General features: G+C 47.6%; 1 protein-coding gene across 2 annotated transcripts; it reads right to left on the bottom strand.

Moving 5' to 3' along the window:
- Nucleotides 1-1,460: 1,460 nt before the first annotated feature.
- On the bottom strand, nucleotides 1,461-17,210 carry PTK6 (protein tyrosine kinase 6). Of its 2 annotated transcripts, none has more exons than XM_053251175.1 (8): nucleotides 16,751-17,210; nucleotides 15,251-15,372; nucleotides 14,529-14,692; nucleotides 11,655-11,808; nucleotides 9,511-9,669; nucleotides 7,438-7,619; nucleotides 6,259-6,370; nucleotides 1,461-2,710 (listed from the first exon to the last, which is right to left on the bottom strand). In XM_053251175.1, exons 1-8 carry the CDS (start codon nucleotides 16,987-16,989, stop codon nucleotides 2,523-2,525), a joined length of 1,320 nt encoding a protein of 439 aa, XP_053107150.1. In that variant the 5' UTR covers nucleotides 16,990-17,210; the 3' UTR covers nucleotides 1,461-2,522. The 2 variants fall into 2 exon arrangements, with proteins under 2 accessions (XP_053107150.1, XP_053107149.1); XM_053251174.1 differs by having other exon boundaries at nucleotides 1,463-2,710; nucleotides 6,259-6,412.
- Between the last annotated feature and the right edge of the window lie 5,039 nt (nucleotides 17,211-22,249).

Here is a 22,249-nt window from a genome sequence, read left to right as displayed (position 1 = left end):
ATGTCTGTTGCCTCTTGCTTCCCAGGGAGCGCCTCTCTGAAGTTGCCCTGGTTGACCTCACCCTCTTCCTCCATTTAGTGGGGTGGAGCATCCCCTCAAGCTCCAATTTGTTTCACACTGCAGCTGGAACCCGGGATCCTTCTGCCTCTTCTTTCTCAGCTTCTTCTCCACCAACAGCAGCTGGGCCCTTTCCAGATTAGACCCTGCAACGGGGTCACGGCGTACCTCTGAAGTGTGCTTCCACACTTCCTGTGTGGTGACACCGCAGTCCCTATGCTGTCAGCAGGGTGACATTCGCATTTCAGATGCCTTGTTTCAGATTTATCCGCTGAGATTTATTGCTATAACATGTGTCTGGTGTAAAAAGGTTGCTGTATTTTCCGGTCATTGATTTTCCTGAGACTGCTCCCTCTGTTGGTAGCTTTGCTAGTTACATTTTGAATGTGATTTGCCTGAACCCGAAGCATTTGGCTGCTGTTGAGTGGATAAGCTGGAAAGCGCCCAGGAGAGAGGGCATGCCCTCACCCCTTACCTGTGCCATTCTCAGAAGCATCTGGTGGGCCACTGTGGGAAACAGGATGCTGGACTAGGTAGGCCTTGGCCTGATCCAGCAGGACTGTTCTTATGTTCTTAAACTCCTCTGTCACTCTGCTTGCCTTATCAGGTGTAAAGGGAAGGGTGGCTCCAGTTTCTACCCTGCCCACCACAGCTGAATGCACTTTATCAGGGTTTCCTCATCATACCTGTAATAGCCGGCATGAGCTTCCCACTCATTGCAGGTTCAACCTGGGGCCCATAGATGCCTCTCTGTTATATCCTCATTTGACTCTCTTGCATGGGCTGGTCTTGGATCATCTGAGGGGGTCCTGCGCTTGGTCACAGGCACACAGAAGTGCTTGCCTTCTCTTGCTTGATCTTTGCTCTTACTTGCTTTTGTGTCCTTGCTGGTAGGAAAGAGGCAATGGAGCCCCGATTTATAGGTAGAGATGACTGTTGGCAAATGACTTTATTTTGAAAGATCAAAGGTGCAATAACTTGGCATTCTTGAGACAGGAAGGTAAAGAAGAAGTTCCTTCCTCTTAAGAATAGATCATGAATTTTTCCTGTGTCCTTAACATTGCAAGCTGCTAAGAGGTGAAAATGCTGAAAATTTTGCAAATTTGCCATTATAGTGGACTTTGAAAGCAACCTGATCCATAATCAACAATGTTGAGGCAAATCAAGTCCCAGAAGAACACATTTCACTGCTGGTGGGTGTTTTTCAAATCAACTATGTGAGGGGCACAACCATACCCCTAATGGGGTACATTTGAACCCCAGCAGTTTTTTAACCACAGAGGCCAACCATTTATGCTGATGACCTGTTATTTGCAGGGTTTGTTACTTGGGGTGTCAGGGACAATGTCCTAAATGGACAAGATTTTAGAACTAAAACCCAATAATTAATGTATCTTTCAAGTCTCCTGATGTACAGAAATGCGCCATGAGTGCTGAGTTTCCAGCACTATTTAACTTCCTAAGAAATTCTGAAAGGAATTGTTCAAAAACAACAAGAACTCTGCTTGCCTGTTAAGACTCATTGATTTATTGAAACATCCACTTTTTCAGGTTAGCCAACTTGGTCAGATTTGTGGCATTCCATCCTCAACTGGCAGATTCTCTCTGACGAATGGCCAGCAGCCTGCAGCTCTACCTGATGAATGATCAGCCTGAAGGCAGCGCGGCTCTCGTCAACACTGGGGCAGGGTGGGATGGGAGAGAGAGGAGCAGTAGCCAGGACGCAGAGGCAGCTGCACCTCCTTCGGCCCCCTCACCCCCAGCTTGGTTTAAAACCACAAACTTATGACTATGGTGAAATGCAGCATATAAAGTGCAGGGAGCCCTTTCTAACAGTAACAATTGTCTTTTGTTCTGAATGATCTCATAGATAACACCTTTTCCCATTTCTGCTGACCAGGTGCACTCCTAAAGAAGCACACAATCCACCACCGTTTTTGTGGCCGGCACCCGAGATCCCCTCCTGGAGGACATGTGATTTTCTGAACAACAAGAAAATGTTTACATATAAATCTAAATATTTCCGATCTGAGTGGCAACGTTGTATGATGTGGGAAATACACAGATCCATTTAGATTTGTCTTGGGAATGCAACCTTCATCTTCAAGAGGCGTGTGGTTCTCTGTGCCTTTCTGATTCTTTCCAGTGCAGTAGTACGTGTAGAAACATTGTGCGTGGATTCTCCTCTCTTGTGCACGTCCCTTTTGATATCTAAAGAAGCATCCAAATTAACACCCGCAGATCTTTGAGATAGAGGCCTGATCCCCAGCTTCTGGCGAAATGGGCACGGCGAATTGGACGGCATTTCATTAAAGCTTCATTTCCACTCTCAGTGGCACGGATCACAGAAGGCCGGAGCCTCCACGCCTGCCCTCTAAGAACGTGTGCATTTCAGTATCCTCAAGGTCCCTCTTCATATCACACGGATGAGGTTTTAAGAGAAGGGAAAAGAGAAAAGGCTCCTTTTATTCAGGATTCTCGTAGTTGGTGAAACTCTGAAGCAGCCCTTTGAGCTGCTTGAAGTTGAGCCTTTCATCTGGACTGAGTTCCCAGCATTGACGCATAATATTGTACATGGTGACTGGGCAGGAGGGAGGGCGGTGCATCCTGAAGCCTCTTTGGACTTGACTGAAAACTTCCCCATTGGTCATACCTGCAAAGGAGATGGCAACAGGGTGATTAGTGAGCTGCCGTTGAAAATTAGTCAGACAAGACACTACTAAATTAACATTTTAAATTTTTTGCAGCCTTACAGTAATATAGCTCTTCTCTTCTCTCTCTCTGTGTGTGTGTGTGTGTGTGTGTGTAGATAGATAGATAGATAGATAGATAGTTGTCATCATCATCATGATTATTTTATTTATTTTATTTTATTTTTTAAACTTGTATACCTCCCAAACTTTAGTCTCTGGGCGGTTATTATTCTGATTATTCCGTAATCGGTGTATACTGTGCTTTGTAGAATAGCATGAGCAGAAAGACAAGTCCCTGCCCCTAGGCACTTACAGTCTAAATAGTGCTGGGGAAACAAAGAAGCTATACACATGCGCTTGCAAAACTGGGCTAAGGAAGCCCGGCCCGGTTTGGCACACGTGTGTACCGCCGGGATCAGTCCGATCCTGGCGACACGGCGGTTGCAAACCCACTTGTGGAGCCTCCCTCCGAAGCGAGGTTAGGAGAGCGAGCGCTTTCCTAACCTCATTTTGAAAAACGTCTGTCTTGCAGCCGCGGCTGACAGACTGCGGCGCTCTCAGGGAGGAGAGGGGGACCTCCATAATGCACTTGCACAGTGTATCATTGGCGCTCTGGGGGGTAGGGCGATACAGGATGACACGCTCCGGCACCCTGACCCTCGGAGGAGCTAGTGGCAGCAGCCAGTGCCCGTCTGGGCGGATCGTCTGCGGAGAGGTAATCTCTTCAGGGCTTCCTCCCTGCAAACCCTAGTGCCGTTCCTCCCTGCTCGTGAGCAAAACAGCTCAAAGGATAAAACAAGCAAGAACAACCGCAGAGCTTGCAAGATTCGAGTCAGAGCAATCATTGATCTCGCCTGTTATTATTATTATTATTATTACATTTCTATCCCGCTCTTCCTCCAAGGAGCCCAGAGCGGTGTACTACATACTTGAGTTTCTCTTTCACAACAACCCTGTGAAGTAGGTTAGGCTGAGAGAGAAGTGACTGGCCCAGAGTCACCCAGCTAGTTTTTTTTATGGCTGAATGGGGATTTGAACTTGGGTCTCCCCGGTCCTAGTCCAGCACTCTAACCACTACACCACGCTGGCTCTTCTCTGATTGGCAGTGGGTCTCCAGGGGCTCCTGGAGATGTTTTTGCCAGCACTCCTCTGCAAGATACTCACGGGAGGAGAGCTGGTCTTGTGGGAGTGAGCACAAAGGGTCCCCTTTGCTAAGCAGAGTCAGCCTTGGCTTGCATTTGAATGGGACCACATGGGAGCATTCCCTCTTAGGGGATGGGACCATTGCTCAGAGGTGGAGTATCTGCCTGCCTGCAGAAGGTCCCAGGTTAAATCCCTGGATTCTCCGGTTAGGGCTGGGAAAGGGAAAACCCTGCCTGGAACCTTGGGGCGCTGCTGCCACTCAGAGCAGACAAGGCTGAGCTAGATGGACCAAGGGACTGACTCAGTAAAAGGCAGCTTCTTCCTCTGGTCTTATGAACGGAACCTGGAGCCTTCTAGATGTGCTCCTCTACTAAGCTATGCTTCTTCCTTAGTGAAGCACATTGTTGAATGGCTTATTGGGCTGGGCCTTTATTAATGCTGGGTCCATTTATTCTGGTACAGTCTACTCTTACTGGCTGCAGCTTTTCGAAGTCTCAGCTCTGCTGTTCGAAAGGCTCTTAAATGGTGATGCTGGGAAATGAAGCTGTGCCCTTCTGCATATCCAGCATGCAAGTACATAAGCACAGCCCTGCTGGATCAGGCCGATGGCCTATCCAGCCCAGCATCCTATTTCACACAGTGGCCCACCAGATACTACTGAGAAGCCTACAGGCAGTTTGGAGAGATCCTTTTGGAACTCCTCACAATCTGTTTTGGTTTTTACTACCCTAAATAGTTCAGTGTCATCTGCAAATTTGGCTGCTTTGCTGCTTACCCCAACTTCTAGATAATTTGTGAACAAGTTAATGAGACATTGGTGATGCTATGCACATATTAACACAGGAAACTGCCATATACTGAGTCAGACCATTGGTCCATCTAGCTATATTAACTTCCAAACAGTTCTGTCCACCAATAAATAAATAAAATATCATTCACCAGAATGGGAATTCCTTCCCACAAGATAAGCAATAGGCAGCGGAGAAAGTAGTAATGTAGTCCTCTGCAGCACTACATTATGTTCCCACGAAAAGACAAGCTGAAGGCTGTGTTTTTACTGAACCGAGGCTAAAACATGTGCCAGAAGTTCTGTGCTGTAGACCAAAGGTTCCAAACCCTGAATCCTCTTCGCCTTTGACCATTATGGTTGGGGAATATGAGGGGTGTGCAGTGATCATGAGCCGCCACCAGGTGGCGCTATGCCTGAATTTCCAACTTAAACCATAATTTCTCCATACAGATCAATAGGAAACACAACAATATTAATACCTCATAGGAACATAGGAAGCAGCCTTATACCAAGTCAGACCATTGGCCCATCTAGCTCAATATTGTCTACACAGGCTGGCAGCAGCTTCTTCAAGGTTGCAGAGGCAGGAGTCTCTCTCAGCCCTGTCTTGGAGATGCTGCCAGAGAGGGAACTTGGGACCTTCTGCATGCAAGCAGGCAGGTAGGCGCTCTTCCCAGAGTGGCCCCATCCCCTAAGAGTAATATCTTACAGTGCTCACACATGTTTCCCATTCAAATGCAAACCAGGGCAAACCCTACTTAGCAAAAGGGGACAATTCCATGCATGCTACCACAAGACCAGCTCAAATGGTTGGACAGAAAGCCTTGAAATGTCACGGGGAGTTCCTACATGATGTGTGGATGTCCAAGGAGTAGGAGATCAGTCCACCCATTGATTTTAATGCATTTAAAACGTTTTTAAAACACTTTTAAAAATTCATTAAAAATCAACAGGTGGACTGATCTCCTTGAACATCCACACATTTAATGATATCAGCATGTAGGAATGCCATGCAGAATTTCAGAGCTTGCTCCCTAGCCAATCGAGAGCTATTGATATTTTTGAGTTTCCCATTGATCCCTATGGGGAAATTATCCCATGGAACAGTCTTCTCTTTAATTATAATCATCTGTGTGCGGAATGAGTTTTGTTCTGGGTGGCAGTATCAAGGCATTGTGTGCACATATGTATTCAGACTAGGCCCTCCCTGATGCAACCTGAGTAGGATCTAAAATTAACTGAGTGGACATCAAAAAAGTATGAGTGCGTGCACATGTGCACACCTTAGCACATGTGAACACTGCCATGGTGCCCATGTATAAAAATATGCTAAATAAAATAAAATAAAATGTTCAGTTCTTGAACACAGGAGTGGCTCGCAGTTCCACAGAATTGGCAACCCAGGGTTAGGAAAAGGTAAAGTGTGCCATCAAGTCAGTGTCAACTCCTGGTGCCCACAGAACCCTGTGATTTTCTTTGGTAGAATACAGGAGGGGTTTACCATTGCCTCCTCCTGAGCAATATGAGATGATGCCTTTCAGCACCTTCCTATAAACCTTGCTGTAAATACAATACCTGGATATGGGTTCTGGCCAAGGGTCACAATTTCATAGAGAAGAATTCCAAAGGACCAGACATCCGATTTGATAGAGTAGCGTCCATGAGACAGGGCTTCTGGTGCTGTCCACTTGTAAGGAATGTTGTGGGAGTGAGAGAGATAAACATCATCCTGCAAAAACAGGATAATCAACATCCTCCTTCGATTTCAGGATAGCCTTCATGGTCATCCCGCCTGTCCTCACAACAAACCCTGAGAAATAGGTGAGGCTGAGTGGGAGTGATTGGACTAAGTTCACCCACTGAGGTTCATGGCTGCATGGGGATTTGAACCCAGGTCTCCCTGGTTTGAAGTCAGAGTCAGACTGTGGGTCCATCTAGCTCAGCATTGTCTACACTGACTGGCAGCCGTTCTCCAGGAAATCTCAAGGCTGGCTGAATAAGATTCTCTATGACTAATGGGGACAGGATTTTCAGCTTGTTGTCCCTTCCTGGGCCAGCATCAGGGGGCTGGCATGGCTAGCTAGGCATCTGCAAAGAGCCCACTGGCAAGAGCCTCGGCTTCTGCTGCTGCTCCTTCAACTTCTCATGACTGCCACTCGTTTGCTTGCCTGCCCTTCCTCTCTGGCCCAGAGAGAGCAAAAGAGAGCAGCAAGGAGGAGGGACATAGGAAGCTGCCATATACTGAGTCAGACCATGGGCCTATCTAGCGCAGTATTGTCTTCACAGACTGGCAGTGGCTTCTCCAAGGTTCCAGGCAGGAGTCTCAGCCCTATCTTGGAGATACTGCCAGGGAGGGAACTTGGAACCTTCTGCATGCAAGCATTCAGGTGCTCTTCCCAGGGCAGCCCCACCCCCTAAGGAGAATATCTTATAGTGCTCACACATATAGTCTCCCATTCAAATGCAAACCAGGGCAGACCCTGCTTAGCAACAGGTAAAAATCATGCTTGGCGGAAGAGGAGCAGCTGCCATTCAAGCTCGCTTGCTTGCTGGAAGCTCTCCTGACATGTGAGAAAGCAACAGTAGTCAGCAGCAGCATTGGCAGAATTGCATTTCTTCCGAGCCCTGGAAACAAGGTCCAGGGCTCTCAGCAACGAAATCCAGATGGGAAGGCTCCATATTTTCTGTTAACAGCCCCCTGCCTCCTCCCCGTTTCAGGACAGGGCTCCTTTGTGGGAGCGGGGATTGAAGTACCTTGATCAGCCTGGCCATCCCAAAATCGCCCACTTTGCAGATGTTGTTGTCTCCAACCAGGATGTTCCTGGCTGCCAGATCTCGGTGGATGAAATTCTGCGACTCCAGGTAGCACATCCCGTCGGCCACTTGGGACGCCATGTCGACCAGCTCGACCATGTGCAGCTGCCCCTCTTTGGAATCTGAGAAGCAGCAGGAGAGGCAGGGTTCATTCTGCCCATCTCTTGCCATGTGACTCAGCAGTGCTTGGTCATTGTGCCAGGTTACCAACCCCACCAACCGGGCAAAGAGGTGCCTTTTAAAGCGGCGACCCTCATACTGTATTTGTTTACTCGAATCCAAGACCCTTCCTCCAAATTCTCTGATATTAGAAATCAGGGGGGTCATCTTCCTTTGGGGTCAATAAGGGTATAAAGGTAAAGTGTGCCGTCAAGTTGATTTCGACTCCTGGTTCCCACAGAGCCCTGTGGGTTTTTGTGGTAGAATACAGGAGGGGTTTCCCATTGCCTCCTCCCGCGCCGTATGTCATGATGCCTCTCAACATCTTCCTATATCGCTGCTGCCCAGTATAGGTGTTTCCGATAGTTTGGGAAACATACCAGCGGGGATTTGAACTGGCAACCTTCTGCTTGTTAGTCAAGCATTTCCCCGCTGCGCCACTTAAGGTGGTCTTCAATAAGGGTATAGCCTGTATTTAAGCTCTGTCTTTAAGCTCTGTTTTTAAGGGGCTTGTCAAATTCAGAGTCGTCTTGGGTAAATGCAGTATTTAGCAGGAGGAGAGCAACTGGTCCTATTCAAGCCCAGCACAGCTTCCCTCCAATGTCTATTGCTGGTGTCTTCCTTGCATTTCTTTGAGAGAGTGAGCTCTTTTGGAACCTTTGGGCTCTTTTTCTTTCTGGGTCTTTTATTCTTCCTCCTTTTTCTATATAAACAATTTTGAGAACTTTTTTTTTTTTTGGCTGGAAAGTGGTATATACTTAATAACAAAGGCTGACATCCTAACACTGTATGCAACCCAAGGAAGCGTGTACTCGGGGCTGCCTCAGAGACATATTTGCTGGTGGCACAGATTGCTTCCAGGGGAATGAATGGTTGGCAGAAATGCCCCTCAACCCCATCCACAAGTGCCCAGGTTACTGCTGATGCAGGAATGCAGCAATTTAGCACATGCTTTCTTTGGCTGCACATGCGCACGTAGGCAGGATGTTGACCAATATTCTCATAACTAGTAGCAGCAATTGGCTCCAAACATAGATATACTAGATATCACACACACACACACACACACACACACACACACACACACACACAGATTAACATGTTGCAGAGGCATAAGCCCTATCCCCACATTGTGTTCAATGAACTTACAATCTGGATGCAGTGTACACACATACAGATCTGCATGCACATCTAAGACAAATTCGCATGTAACACAGGGTTCCGCGCCCCTCCCCCCCCTTTCTCATCCACATTTGGATGTTCAGGAGAGCATCCTCTCTGCCGTCAGCGAGGCTGCTGAGAGGAGGGGTGGGCTGGCTGTGTGGGCTTCCTTCTTGCTTGACCGACAGTCTTCATAGCCAATCAGGGAGGGAGGGAGGGATGGTGGGTGGGTGGAGCTTCCTGCCTCAACTCCAGTCCAGCTGAATGCAGCCTCCAGAAGAAAGGAGGCTCTCTTCTTTTCAGAAGAAAAGGAGGCTCTCTGGACCCTTGGTTTGGAGTAGCGAAGCTCACTACAAAGTGGGGGTTCAGATTAGAGTCTTGTCAGCACGACCTCGGGTCATGCTACCAATGGGACTGGAGTTGGCTGGGTTCGGATGTAAAGGTAAGGAAACCATGGGTCCCTCCAACTCTGGTCCCCTGTTACGTGCGAACGTGGCCATAGTTATTCGCACACATTGAACACAGGTACACTTCCTATCTGTGCATCTGAGGGGGTTTGTGCTTTTTAAAAATGCACAGTCATTCATTCAAAAACATGTGCATGTGTAGAGACACCTGGACTCGCATACAACATTGTCTCTGAATAGGGTTATAGCTGCACTACCAGCTGTGAATGAAGACCCCTGGCCTCACCTCGGAGGAAATCTAGCAGGTTTCCTTTGCTCATGATCTCTGTGATGATATAAACAGGATCCCCAGTGGAAGAGATGGCGTATAGCGAAAGGATGTGCTTGTGCCTCAGCTTCTTCATTGCCTCGATTTCGTCCTTGAACATGTCCTGGTGAAGGTCAGCTGACAAAACCATGCACAAGCATTGTTAGGAGGTCTGGTCTTCTGGTAGCAAGCATGAATGGTCCCCTCTGCTAAGCATGGTCTGTCCTGGTTTGCATTTGAATGGGAGGCTACATGTGAGCACTGTAAGATGTTCCCCTTAGGGGTGGGGCCGATCTGAGAAGAACACCTGCAAGCAGAAGGTTCAAAGTTCCCTCCCTGGCAGCATCTCCAAGATAGGGCTGAGAGAGACTCCTGCCTGAAGAGAGAGAGACTTCTTCCTTGCAGAAGCCGCTGCCAGTCTGGGTAAGCAATACTGAGCTAGATGGACCAAGAGTCTGACTCAGTATATGGAAGCTTCCTGTGTTAATAGTATTCCTTCTGCACCCACCAAAACAACCACCCTAGGAGAAGCCCGGGAGAAGCTGCCAGCTTGGCCTCCCCTAACAATCTTTGCCCACCTGACTCACTGGGCACCATGACCTACATGCTCCATAGGCAGAGGTGCTTCATCTAGGAAGCAAACTCAGCACATGCTCAGAAACAGGCCCAGTGTTTGCTAGAGCTAGGGCCTGAGAGGAAAGGGTTAAGGACTCCCTCCCTAGTGCCATGGTCCATCCTGACACCCCACCCTATCTCCTGGCATCTATCTATCTATCTATCTATCTATCTATCTATCTATCTATCAAAAATACATACACACAAGAGCAAACTACCCACTACATGTACATCAGATGTTCTCAACCTTTTTTGCACTGACGGACCCCACAGACTCTCAGGTATTACCCATGGACCTCCATCCCATGTATATAATATAAGTACACAAGGCTCCAGTAAAAATTAGAGTGGGGGTGGGTGGGAAAGTAAAATTAGAACCAGGGGTTTTCTCATGAAACTGAAGGCTGGGAAATTTAGGACCAACAAAAGGAAGTTCTTTCCCACACAGCGAGTAATTAATCTATGGAATTATCTGCCACAGGATGTGGTGATGGCCACCAGCTTGGATGGCTTTAAAAGGGGCTTGGACAAAGTCATGGAGGACAGGTCTAGTAATGGCTACTAGTCTGGTGGCTGTGGGCCACCTCCAGCCTCAGAGGCAAGATTCCTCCAAATACCAGTTGCAGGGGAGCAACAGCAAGAGAGAGGGTGTGCCTTCATCTCCTGCTTGGGAGCTTCCAAGAGGCATCTGGTGGACCACTGTGTGAAACAGGATGCTGGACTAGACAGGCCTTGGGACTGATCCAGCAGGGCTGTTCTTATGTTCTTACTCAGAATAGTTATTTTCAAAAACCTAATTCTGGCTCACCAGGCAGCAAATTAAATTCAGTGCATGGACCACCATGTTGCTCCCATGGATGGGCCCTAGGTTAAGAACCCCCGGTGTACAAGAGACAATTGCATATTCTTCCTCTGTTTATCTCGACTTCTACTTCTCTCACTCCCCTTCCTCTGCTGCTCTCTTGTATGGATTTTAGATTGTGAGCCCCTTGAGGCAGAGACCTATTTTGTCTTTAACTACAAAGCAGCATGCACATAGGTGGTGTAATAACAAGAATGGCTTTCATACAACACAGCACCCTGTTGATCCAAGAGCAGGGGTGTTTACTCATTCTGTGCCTTTCCAAACTGTCCACACTGCTAACAAGGCCACTGAGGTGCCGACACCATTGGTACTAAGAACTGGATCCTCACTGCAGCGATGAGCCTGCAATTATTCCCAATGAAAAGTTCTTTCCTACAGTGATGATACAATCGTTAGTAATGACAGAGCCTCTGTGAGCTCACGAGCAGCATGGACAAAGTTTGGAGAGGCACCGAACAAGGAAGTCTGCCCTGCTCTTGGATTGGTGGGGGCACTGTGCTGCCTGAAAGCCAATAACAATAGTAATTATATTGTAGTGTGGCCCTGGGAATGTAGCAAGGTTGGGCTCTCACCTGGGCCATCCCTAACAGTGCAAGGGATGATGGAGAGGTCAGCACCTCCTCACCAAAAGCAAAACACTCACCTCTGGGCAGCACCTTGATGGCCACTTTGACTTTGTTCTGCCAGTAGCCTTCATAGACTTCCCCGAAGTATCCTGCACCCAGTTTCTTGACCAGGCTGAATTCTTCCTTAGGCCTCTCCCAGTCATCCCAGTGAGGCATTGCCTTGGGCTCTTGCTGGAATGAAAAAGAAACAGCCAGTTGTTGTTTCTAAGTATACTCAGGAGAACAAACATAACCCCGAGGCTTTCCACACCTCCACCGCACATTCCTCTTTTACATTCTTTAAAAAGCTAAACACTCTCTCTTCATCTGGTCAAAGTCTGAAATAAAGACTATGCTATGCTCTCTCTCCATTTCACCATCTGCTTCTGGGTTGCTTGATAGTCCAACAGTTGAACTATGGACCCATTCACACACACACACATGTCTACTGTAATCAACAAACTGACATTGTAGGGATTCTCAGACTTGGAGGTAATGGAGGACTACAACTCTCACCACCCCCTTCAGTCATTGTGTGGGGTGATGGCGGTCATAGTCCAATAATATCTGGAGACTCAAGTTTGTGAACCCCTCTTATATTGATTTTATGCTGGTTTTGCTGCCACAAAGCTGGTCCATAGGGCTGGCATGACCATAAGAACAGCCCTGCTGGATCAGGCCCAAGAATGCCCATCTAGTCCAGTATCCTGTTTCACACAGTGGCCCACCAGATGCTGCTGGAAGCCTACAGGCAGGAGTTGAGGGCATGCCCTCTCTCCTGCTGCAACTGGTATTCAGAGTATGGACCATTTATAAGATGGTTTATAAGATGGACTGAGCAGTCAGGGCCCAATTCTCCTCTTGCTCTTCCTCCCCCACCCCCCGGATTTAATTTGGAAGAGGGGAATGGGTCAGAAGAAGTGTGGAGGAGAGGTGAGTAGTGGCCTAGAGTGTCTCCCAGAAGACACTCTAGGCCACCATTCTTATCTCTTCCACACTTTCTCCACTCCCTTTATAAATTCAGGAAGCGCAGGAGGAGGAGGAGGACCCAGGCCATCACTCTTTGTGCCTGGCAACCTGCTGGGTAAGAGGGGTGTCATTCAGTGCAGCAAGGAACTGTGCACTTCTAGGGACGTGGTGGCATTTGGTTCCTCCCTGCATGGGCTGGCCTTCTGCTGACTCTGCTATTCAGAGCCCAGCAGGGGCGTAACAAGGCTGGAGTGGGCCCAGAGACAAAATTTTAAAATGGGCCCCTCGCTGATGCACACACACACTTCACAATATATAGTCATGTGACTTGCCTCGGGGGGGGCCCTCGAGGCATGGGGGCCCCCAGGCAGCCGCCTCCCCTTGCCTAATGGTAGTTACGCCCATGGAGCCCAGGTAATTATGCAAAGCAGAACAATGCACCAGGAAGTGAGTGGAATGTACACACTTACGTCCCTTCTGTGGTGGGCAGGGCACATATGCCTGGTTCGTAACACTCCAGAGCATCCTTTCAGCCTGTCTTGGAAACAGAATACTGGGCTGCATGGTCTTTGGTCTGATCATGCCAGACAGTTCTTATGGTACTTAAGTTCTTAGCTGCATACATCCTATACCATAAAAGCCTTCGGTGTGCGGCCCGTGTCTTTTTGGGCTGTTCTGGGCATGCGCGGAGCGCATGCCCAGATCAGCCCAAAAAGATACGGCCGCCCAGACACAGGCGGCCATGTTGGAGCAGGAGAAGCGGCGGCCTAGGAGAAGTGGCCGCCGCCAACGGGAGAAGAGTGCTGGCAAGGCAGCCGCGGCCTTGGCCAGAGGTGGCGGTGGCCGCGGTGGGGCGACTGGCCCCGATGGCGGCGGCGCGACTGGCCCCGATGGTGGCTGCCGCAGCCACAGCAAGAATGCAGGTGAGGCGGCGGTGGCCGCGGCGGGCGACTGGCCCCGACTGGCGGGGGAAGCCAGAAAGGGGAGGCCCAAGGTGGCGGGGCGGACTGGGAAGGACTGGGCCCGCTGGCGGCCGCACTCGGGGGGGGGGCAGGGGTGGTCTACTAGCGCCCGTTAATCTAACGGGCTGAAAATTGCTAGTTCTCACATGAATATCATGAGTGTGTCCTGTGAGAAAGTACTAGGCTGCATCCGTAAAACAAATAGAATGTTTTCTGGATCTTAGAAATATGTATATTATATTTGAACTCATAGAGTTGGACCCTATGGAAGCAGCACACACAGATTAAAAGCTCAATGGAATACTATGAACCCTCACTTTACTTAATATAACACAGTTAAAGCTGCCAAACTTTTGTATTCAAACATTCTGACACCTCAGGCTGGGAGCCTCTGAGCACGCACAGAGTGTCTTTCTTATCGCATCTGACAGAAAGCAGCTTTTAAAACAATTAATGTAAGGACAGAGTGCCTTTAAGATGTGCAGAGTGCCCCCAGAAAGTTTTTCTTTTCTTTATAAAAAGCACACATACATTTTACCGAAATAGGAAAATAGCAAAAAATACTGGCTATATATTATTTTTCTTCAGCTGGACAGCTTCCTGTTCTGCTAACTGGATTGAAGGTTGAAAATCTTGGTTTGGCCAATCACATTTTGGTAGATTGACAGCTATAGCCCAAACATCCCTAGCTTTCACTTACGAAGCATTTCTCTACAGGGGCTCCCAATGTTGGGTCCCCAAATGTTGAACTACATCTCCCAGCATCCCCCACCTCTGGCCATTGTGACAGAGGGTGATGGGATTTGTAGTCTAACAACGTCTGTGGACCTGGCATTGGGGACCCGTGCTCTCCCAAATTTTGCTGGGCAGAGCAGAAGTCGTAGACCACTTCCATTTATGAAACCGAGTGTAGCTGGTTGGTGTGTGATTGGGTTGGCCTGCATTGCAATCGCACTTTCTGCCCATCACTGTTGTGCTTGCCTTGTAGCACGGCCTTGACAGCGTCAGGCCGTTGGTGAGCACCTTCGCTTTGTAATACTCCACCAGGGAAAGCAGATCTGGAAAGGACCGGGTTGCGTTCATGGAGAAATTCCCTTCGGTGTTGCGCAAAATCCTGTAGTGCCTCACCAGTGAGTCATCCCGGACTGTGCGTGCAATCACAGGAGAGCGAGAGAGAGAGAGAGAGAGAGAGAGAGAGAGGCAATGAGGGAACAATGCAAAGAAGGGGAGGGTGAACAACCACCCAACTCATTAAAGGCGTTGATATCTTCCTTCTGTTCCCGTAAGTGCGAGGCATAAGAACTGGGCAAAAAGCCACCACCCACATGGTTCTGCTGCCTGGCAGAGTATCTAGTAGGCTGCCCAAGTGTGGCAGAGACCAGGAGGGCAATCTCCTTCTCTGACTGTCTCCTGTTTAAGATGCTCTCGCTGGATCGGGGGACCAGGAATAGGGCCGGATGCAAAGCAGGGCCAGGATCTGACCGATTCAGAACCATAGAGTTGGGAGGGAACTTGCTTGTCTAGACCAGCCCCCAAGTCCTGAGCCTCGAAGAGTCACACTGGCATGCTGGCAATCGAGCCTGACATCATGAAGCATCTGAAGAGCTGCATCTGCGGAAATCCCCTGTTCTGTACAGCTGTGAAAGTCATCAAGAGTTCTGACCAAGGTTGCCTCTCTCCGGAAGGGAGCAAAACAGCCTTACCTGAAAGGACATAGTCGGCCCCATTTTTCTCACTTCTGCGGATTAGGAAAGCCCCTCTTTTATTCTCTTCGGACAGCAGCCGATGGACGGTTTCAGAACGGGAGATCTGCCCAAAAAACCACCTAGAGTGGGAGGAACAGGAGGGCACTGGGACTGACTTCTAGAGGCGGCCATCTTGCCCAGTTTTCTGTCTCTGACCCTGGCCAGCCAACTCCCTCTAGGAACTCACCAGCAGCAAATGGTGAAAAACCTATGTCTTCCTGGGACACACAACCCAACATTACTTGTCCTGTTATTTGTCCTTGTCTCTGATCGCCACTCATCTCACTTTAGATGGGGGGTAGGCGGGTGCAGGATGTAAAGAGGATGGTCTTATGGCTCTGGTAGGCTGATGTGAAATCTAGAAGTGAAACCTTTGATGGAGGACAGGTGTATCTCCTCATGGTGAGGAGAGTTGGCCTTGCGGTCGCAAGCATGACTTGTCCCTTTAGCTAAGCAGGGTCTGCCCTGGTTGCATATGAATGGGAGACTAGAAGTGTGAGCACTGAAAGATATTCCCCGCAGGGGATGGAGCCACTCCAAGAGCAGAGTTCCCTCCCTGGCAGCATCTCCAAGATAGGGCTGAGAGAGATTCCTGCCTGCAGCCTTGGAGAAGCCGCTGCCAGTCTGGGTAGACAATACTGAGCTAGCTAGACCAATGGTCTGACTCAGTATATGGCAGTTTCCTATATTCCTATTCCTATCTTATCATTAGTGCACATGAACATGTGCCTTCTGACACTTCACACAAATGTTCAGCAAGTGTTTCTGGCATGCACACGCGTGTACGCGCATGCGCGCGCGCGCACACACACACACACACACACACACAAACACACACCAGAGTGTAGTATGGGTTTTATCGGCTGATCTACGGTGTGTGTGGAAAGGCTTGGTCCTCCTTAGGACAGGGTATTGGACTGGTGCTAAAGCAATGGCTGCGTACTGCATAGAAAGCTCTTATCCAGCACTATATGTATAGACTTTAAAATTTTATTTATTTATATATTTATTAATTATATTTCTATACCACCCAAAACTTGCAGCTCTGGACAGTTTACAATTAAAATCATTTAAAACATTAAATCAATTAACAGTTAAAATCATTTAAAAGTTTACAAACCTTTTAAACCCCATATTTAAATTTATTTAAAACTATATTCTAAATAATTAAGAACCAAGTTTCTAGCCCTGTTGATTCTAAAGGCAGGCTTGAAAACCTAGGGGCCATGCTGGGGGAACTCACAGATGCCATGGGTGAGATTACAACTCTGCACCCCCCAATCTGTGGGTTGCCCCTGCATACCTCGTTGCCTCTCCCACTGACCAGTAGAAGATGCATACATTATGCGAGGTGAGCAAAAATGCAAATGGGAGGAGAGGGTTAAGCACAAAGTCCATAGAGGCTTGCTCTTATCTTGGCTGAATTGCTTAAAGATTGTTTCCAGGCATGGTACTTACGTCTCTGCCTCCATGGTCTCTTGCCGGGCCAAGTAATTGTACGGCACATAACCTTCCTCCAAGATCCCCCCAGAGGCATCTATCTTCTGGGACCACCACCACTCCCCCTTCTTCTCAATCACCTGGAATTGGTCTCCTGCCTGGAAGCTTAGTTCTGTCTCGGTCATTGCTTTAAAGTCCCACAGGCTGGTATAGAGAGAATCCCTGGTTCCCTGCAGTGAACCTGATCTGGAACTCATGCTGATGCCAAGAAGTCAAAATCCCAGCAGATGGCGAATCCAATCTGTCTCTGTACGAAACAGAAGGAAAAGAACCCCACTCGCTCTCCAAAATGCAATTGCTTCACAGACTTCTTCCCAGCAGTCACAAATTCTTCTCAGATATCCATGTTCAGCACAACCCTCGCCAATACACTCCAGGGAAAGTCTTGATAAATCTGCCGCGTTGTCCTATCAGTACCAGATCAGGTAGTTGCTGCCAGCTGGAGACTGAAATAAAGTCACTTCCTCCTCTTAGCAAGGAAGGAGTAATCTCACTCCCAGCCCTGCCCTGCTGCCTCTCCTCAAACAGTCGAAAGGAAAGGAGGGCGGTGGTGACACAAACATGGGGATGTGCAATTCTTGTTCAAGTTCCAAGCCCTGTTGCCGGTGTGTGTGTGTGTGTGCCATGAGGGAGTGTCCCATGAGGCATGGACCCAGGGGCGTCGCCAGGGGAGAGGGGGCCCATGTTCAATTCTTTGAATTGAATTGGGTCCCGCTCAGTTATAGCTACACCCCTGCATGGGCCCCCAGTGAATTGCTCAGAGCTCTGAATCTCATCAGCAACGGCCCTCCAAGTCCTCCATGGCCTCTTCCAGAAAGGAAGTGCATTAATATGAAGACGACAAATATTTATATACTGCTTTTCAACAAAAGTTCCCAAAGCGGTTTACATAGATATAAATGAATGAAAGAATGAGTGAATAAAATAAAATAAAATAAAATAAAATAAAATAAAATAAAATAAAATAAAATGGCTCCCCATCCCCAAAGGGCTCACAATCTAAAAAAAGAAACAGAAGATAAGACACCAGCAACCGCCACTGGAGGGATGCTATGCTGGGGATGGAGAGGGCCAGTTACTCCCCTCCCACTCCATAAAGAGAATCACAACTTTTAAAAGATGCCTCTTTACTCAGTTGTAGCAGTAAAGGCACCTGCACAGAGCAGGAGTGAAAGCTCCCTGCCTCACTCACCTAACCCTCTGCAGCTTCTACCTTCACAGGTGCTGTGTTATAATAGTGCAAAATTATTATTATTATTTTAAAAAAAACATGCATGATTAGGAACATAGGAGGAACATGCCTTTGACCAAGTCAGACCCTTGGTCTATCTAGCTCAGTCTTGTCTACACAGACTGGCAGCGGCTTCTCCAGGGTTGCAGGCAGGTATCCCTCTCAGCCCTATCTTGGAGATGCTGCCAGGGAGGGAACTTGGAACCTTCTGCAGGGTTCAGAAGGTTCCTTCTGGAAGGTGTTCTTCCCAGAGCGGCCCCATCCCCCCAGGGGAATATCTTACAAAGCTCCACAATGTAGTCTCCCATTCAAATGCTAAGCAAGGTGGCCCCTGCTTAGCAAAGGGGACAATTCAGGCTTGCTACTGCAAAACCAGTTCTCCTCCCATAATTATTCTTGAAAGAGTATGATGGAGTTTAATTATTAAAAGGGCAATTGAGGTCTTAGACCCTGGATCTTCTACCTAGCAATGTCCCTGCCAGATCATGCACATCTAGGGCACCTCCAGATGGGGTGTTTAGTCTGGAAATGACACACCTCGTTCACTCACTCTTTACAGGTGTACACGTCTGTATTCCTATGACATTCTCAGTCAGACGTGTCCATCTCTCTTTCCCCATGCTTAAATAGTTACATTCAGTATTGCAGAAAATCAAATTTGCGTTGGAACACTGGTTGCTTTGGAACAGTGGGATTGCAGTGCAATACTGTATTTCCCCAAACAGAAGATGATTCTCCATTTAAGATGGCAAGATAAAGTGTGCCGTCAAGTCGATTTCGACTCCTGGCACCCACAGAGCCCTGTGGTTGTCTTGGTAGAATACAGGAGGGGTTTACCATTGCCTCCTCCTGCGCAGTATTAGATGATGCCCTTTCAGCATCTTCCTATATTGCTGCTGCCCAATATAGGTGTTTCTGATAGTTTGGGAAACATACCAGCAGGGATTCGAACTGACAACCTTCTGCTTGTTAGTCAAGCATTTCCCTGCTGCGCCACTTAAGGTGATGACCCCACCCCCTAAAAATAGAAGTTAAATACAGGTTACCTGTACTTAACTGAAAAGAAGTATTTACTCTATATTTACTCTGAATTTAAGATGACCCCCAATTTCTAACATAAAAGAACTTGGAAGAAACCTAATTTGTGGTTCAGGTAATGAATAACAACAACAACAACAGGAAAGTTGCTGCAAACAGTTCACCTCCCCCAAAGATCACACAATCTAAGGAAGCACCTTTAATTGTCTCTTGAAATCTGCTCCAGGAGGGTAAACCAGCCTTGAAAACTGGGGGTAGGGTAGTGGTTAAAGCTCTGTTCACATATTATATTATGTCAGCATGGTGTAGTGGTTAGAGTGTTGGACTTGGACTGGGAAGACCCAAGTTCAAATCCCCATTCAGCCATGAAACTTACTGGGTGACTCTGGGCCTAACCTACCTCACAGGGTTATTGTGAGGATAAACATAACCATGTATACTGCTCTGGGCTTCTTGGAGGAAGAGTGGGATATAAATGAATGAATGAATAAATAAATCCCTATTCAGACAGAATGTTGCACGTACATACAGGTGTATATACAAGTGTACATTTGTTGGTATGAATGACTGTACACTGCACTCACTTTAAAAGTGAACCTGGGCACAGGTCCCCTTAAATGCAGGGTAGACTAGTAGAGCCTGATTCAGACATTATGCTGTACAAGTACATGGATGTTTGTGCATCCGTAGATGTGTTTGTGTGAATGATTGCACCTGTGTTCATTTTAAAAATGAACCTGGATACAGGGCCTTCAAATGCATAGTACCGATAAGAAATGTTACTTCTGTACTTGTGTTCTCAAAATGTGTGAATGACTGTACCTGTGTACAGATCTGTACCTGTGTATACTGTACCCTCATTGTACGAGTGTTGAACATAATGTGTGAATGGGTCTGATGTGTGAATTAGTCGTTATGGAATCCAGGGACATTGTACATGCATATAGCATCCCCAAAAGCTCACCAGTAAGTGTCCCAGTGCTCTGATCATGCGGAGGATCTTCCGGAAGTTTAGCATTTCTCTCTCCAGACAATTTGTACGTATTAATTTGAACTTACCGGAAAACTCATCGGCTGCAGTATATTTTGCAGTGTGTTTGTTGATGTATCAACGCTTTTAAACTTTGCAAGAACAATGCAGAGAAAATGTGATATTCTTTAGCATTCTCAGGCAACTCGTTCTTCCAATAAAAAATAAACTGGTTTGTTGTTGTTGTTGTTTTAATTAAATTCTTATCTTGCCATTTTGCTTATTGCCATTGCAAAAGAAAGATTTGTGGGTGCTTAAAAACAACAACTTGCCAACCACGTAAGGGATTGTTCTTGCGAAGATAGAACAATACAGTTTTACTGCCCCCAATTTTGAAATGTGTTATTTGGGAAGAGAGATGTGCAATGATATACAAGTAACAAGGTATAGCATCTAAAATGCGAAAGAAGGAAGGAAGGAAGGAAGGAAGGAAGGAACCCAAATATTCACAAGGTTTGAGAGAAATATGAATGTTGTTGAAGTTCTTGGGCTGGGCTGGCCACAAAGGATTACCATCTTGTTTTACTTGCTTCACGGCTGTGCCTTTAAAATGCGGAAGCTGAGCAAGTACCGGTCTTTCTGAAATTGAAAGTTACAGCTCATTCTGAAAGTGATGAGGACACACTTTTCTGCTTGAGAATTATTGTTAGACGCACTGGAGAAGGGACAGTTAACCAGCGGGCAATCCTAATTTCCATGAAAGAGGCAAGTGTATTTGATGTGCTGACTGCCATATACCATCTGCAGAAGGTTACCAACTATACTGTTAAACAGACCCAAAGTATCTCATTCCCAATACAGGCCAGCTGGGACTTTGCTTTTAAATGGAACACGGCCCTTTAAGTTGTCAACATTAGGGCTGCACCACATACAGTGAGGGAAATAAGTATTTGATCCCCTGCTGATTTTGTCTGTTTGCCCTCTGACACAGAAATGTGCAGGCTATAATTGGAATGGTAGGTTTATTGTAGCTGTGAGAGACAGAACAACAACAAACAAACCCTCAAAAGCCCAGTGCCCAAAAGTCAGCGATGGATTTCCATTGTAGTGAGGGAAATAAGTATTTGATCCCCTATCAACCAGCAAGATTTCAGGCTCCCAGGTGTCTTTTCACTATATGCAGGTAACGAGCTGAGATGAGGAACACCCTCTGTAAGGGAGTGCTCCTAATCCCAGCTTGTTACAGTACCTGTATAAAAGACACCTGTCCATAGAAGCAATCAATCACTCAGCTTCCAAACTCACCACCATGCCCAAGACCAAAGAGCTGTCAAAGGATGTCAGGGACAAGGTTGTAGACCTGCACAAGGCTGGACTGGGCTACAAGACTATCGCCAAGCAGCTTGGTGAGAAGGTGACTACAGTTGGCACGATAACTCGCAAATGGAAGAAACACAAAACAACTGTCAATCTCCCTCGGTCTGGGGCTCCATGCAAGATCTCACCTCGTGGAGTTGCAATGATCATGAGAATGGTGACAAAGCAGCCCAGAACTACACGGGGGGAACTTGTCAATGATCTCAGGGCAGCTGGAACCATAGTCACCAAGAAAACAATTGGTAACACACTACGCCATGAAGGACTGAAATCTTGCAGTGCCCGCAAGGTCCCCCTGCTCAAGGCAGCACATGTACAGGCCCGTCTGCAGTTTGCCAATGCACATCTGAATGATCCAGAGGAGAACTGGGCGAAAGTGTTGTGGTCAGATGAGACCAAAATCGAGCTCTTTGGCATCAGCTCAACTCGCCGTGTGTGGAGGAGGAGGAATGCTGCCTATGAGCCCAAGAACACCATCCCCACCGTCAAACATGGAGGTGGACACATTATGCTTTGGGGGTGTTTTTCTGCTAAGGGGACAGGACACCTTCACCACATTGAAGGGACGATGGATGGGACCATGTACTGTCAGATCTTGGGTGAGCACCTCCTTCCCTCAGCCAGGGCATTGAGAATGGGTCGTGGATGGGTATTCCAGCATGACAATGACCCAAAACACACAGCCAAGGCAACAAAGGAGTGGCTCAAGAAGAAGCACATGAAGGTCCTGGAGTGGCCCAGCCAGTCTCCAGACCTTAATCCCATAGAAAATCTGTGGAGGGAGCTGAAGGTTCGGGTTGCCAAACATCAGCCTCGAAACCTTTCTGACTTGGAGAGGATC

This window comes from Hemicordylus capensis, chromosome 4, assembly GCF_027244095.1.
Source record: "Hemicordylus capensis ecotype Gifberg chromosome 4, rHemCap1.1.pri, whole genome shotgun sequence".
NCBI lineage: Eukaryota > Metazoa > Chordata > Lepidosauria > Squamata > Cordylidae > Hemicordylus > Hemicordylus capensis.
Note: the sequence above shows the minus strand (reverse complement) of the source record. Positions and strands in the feature narration are given on the sequence as shown.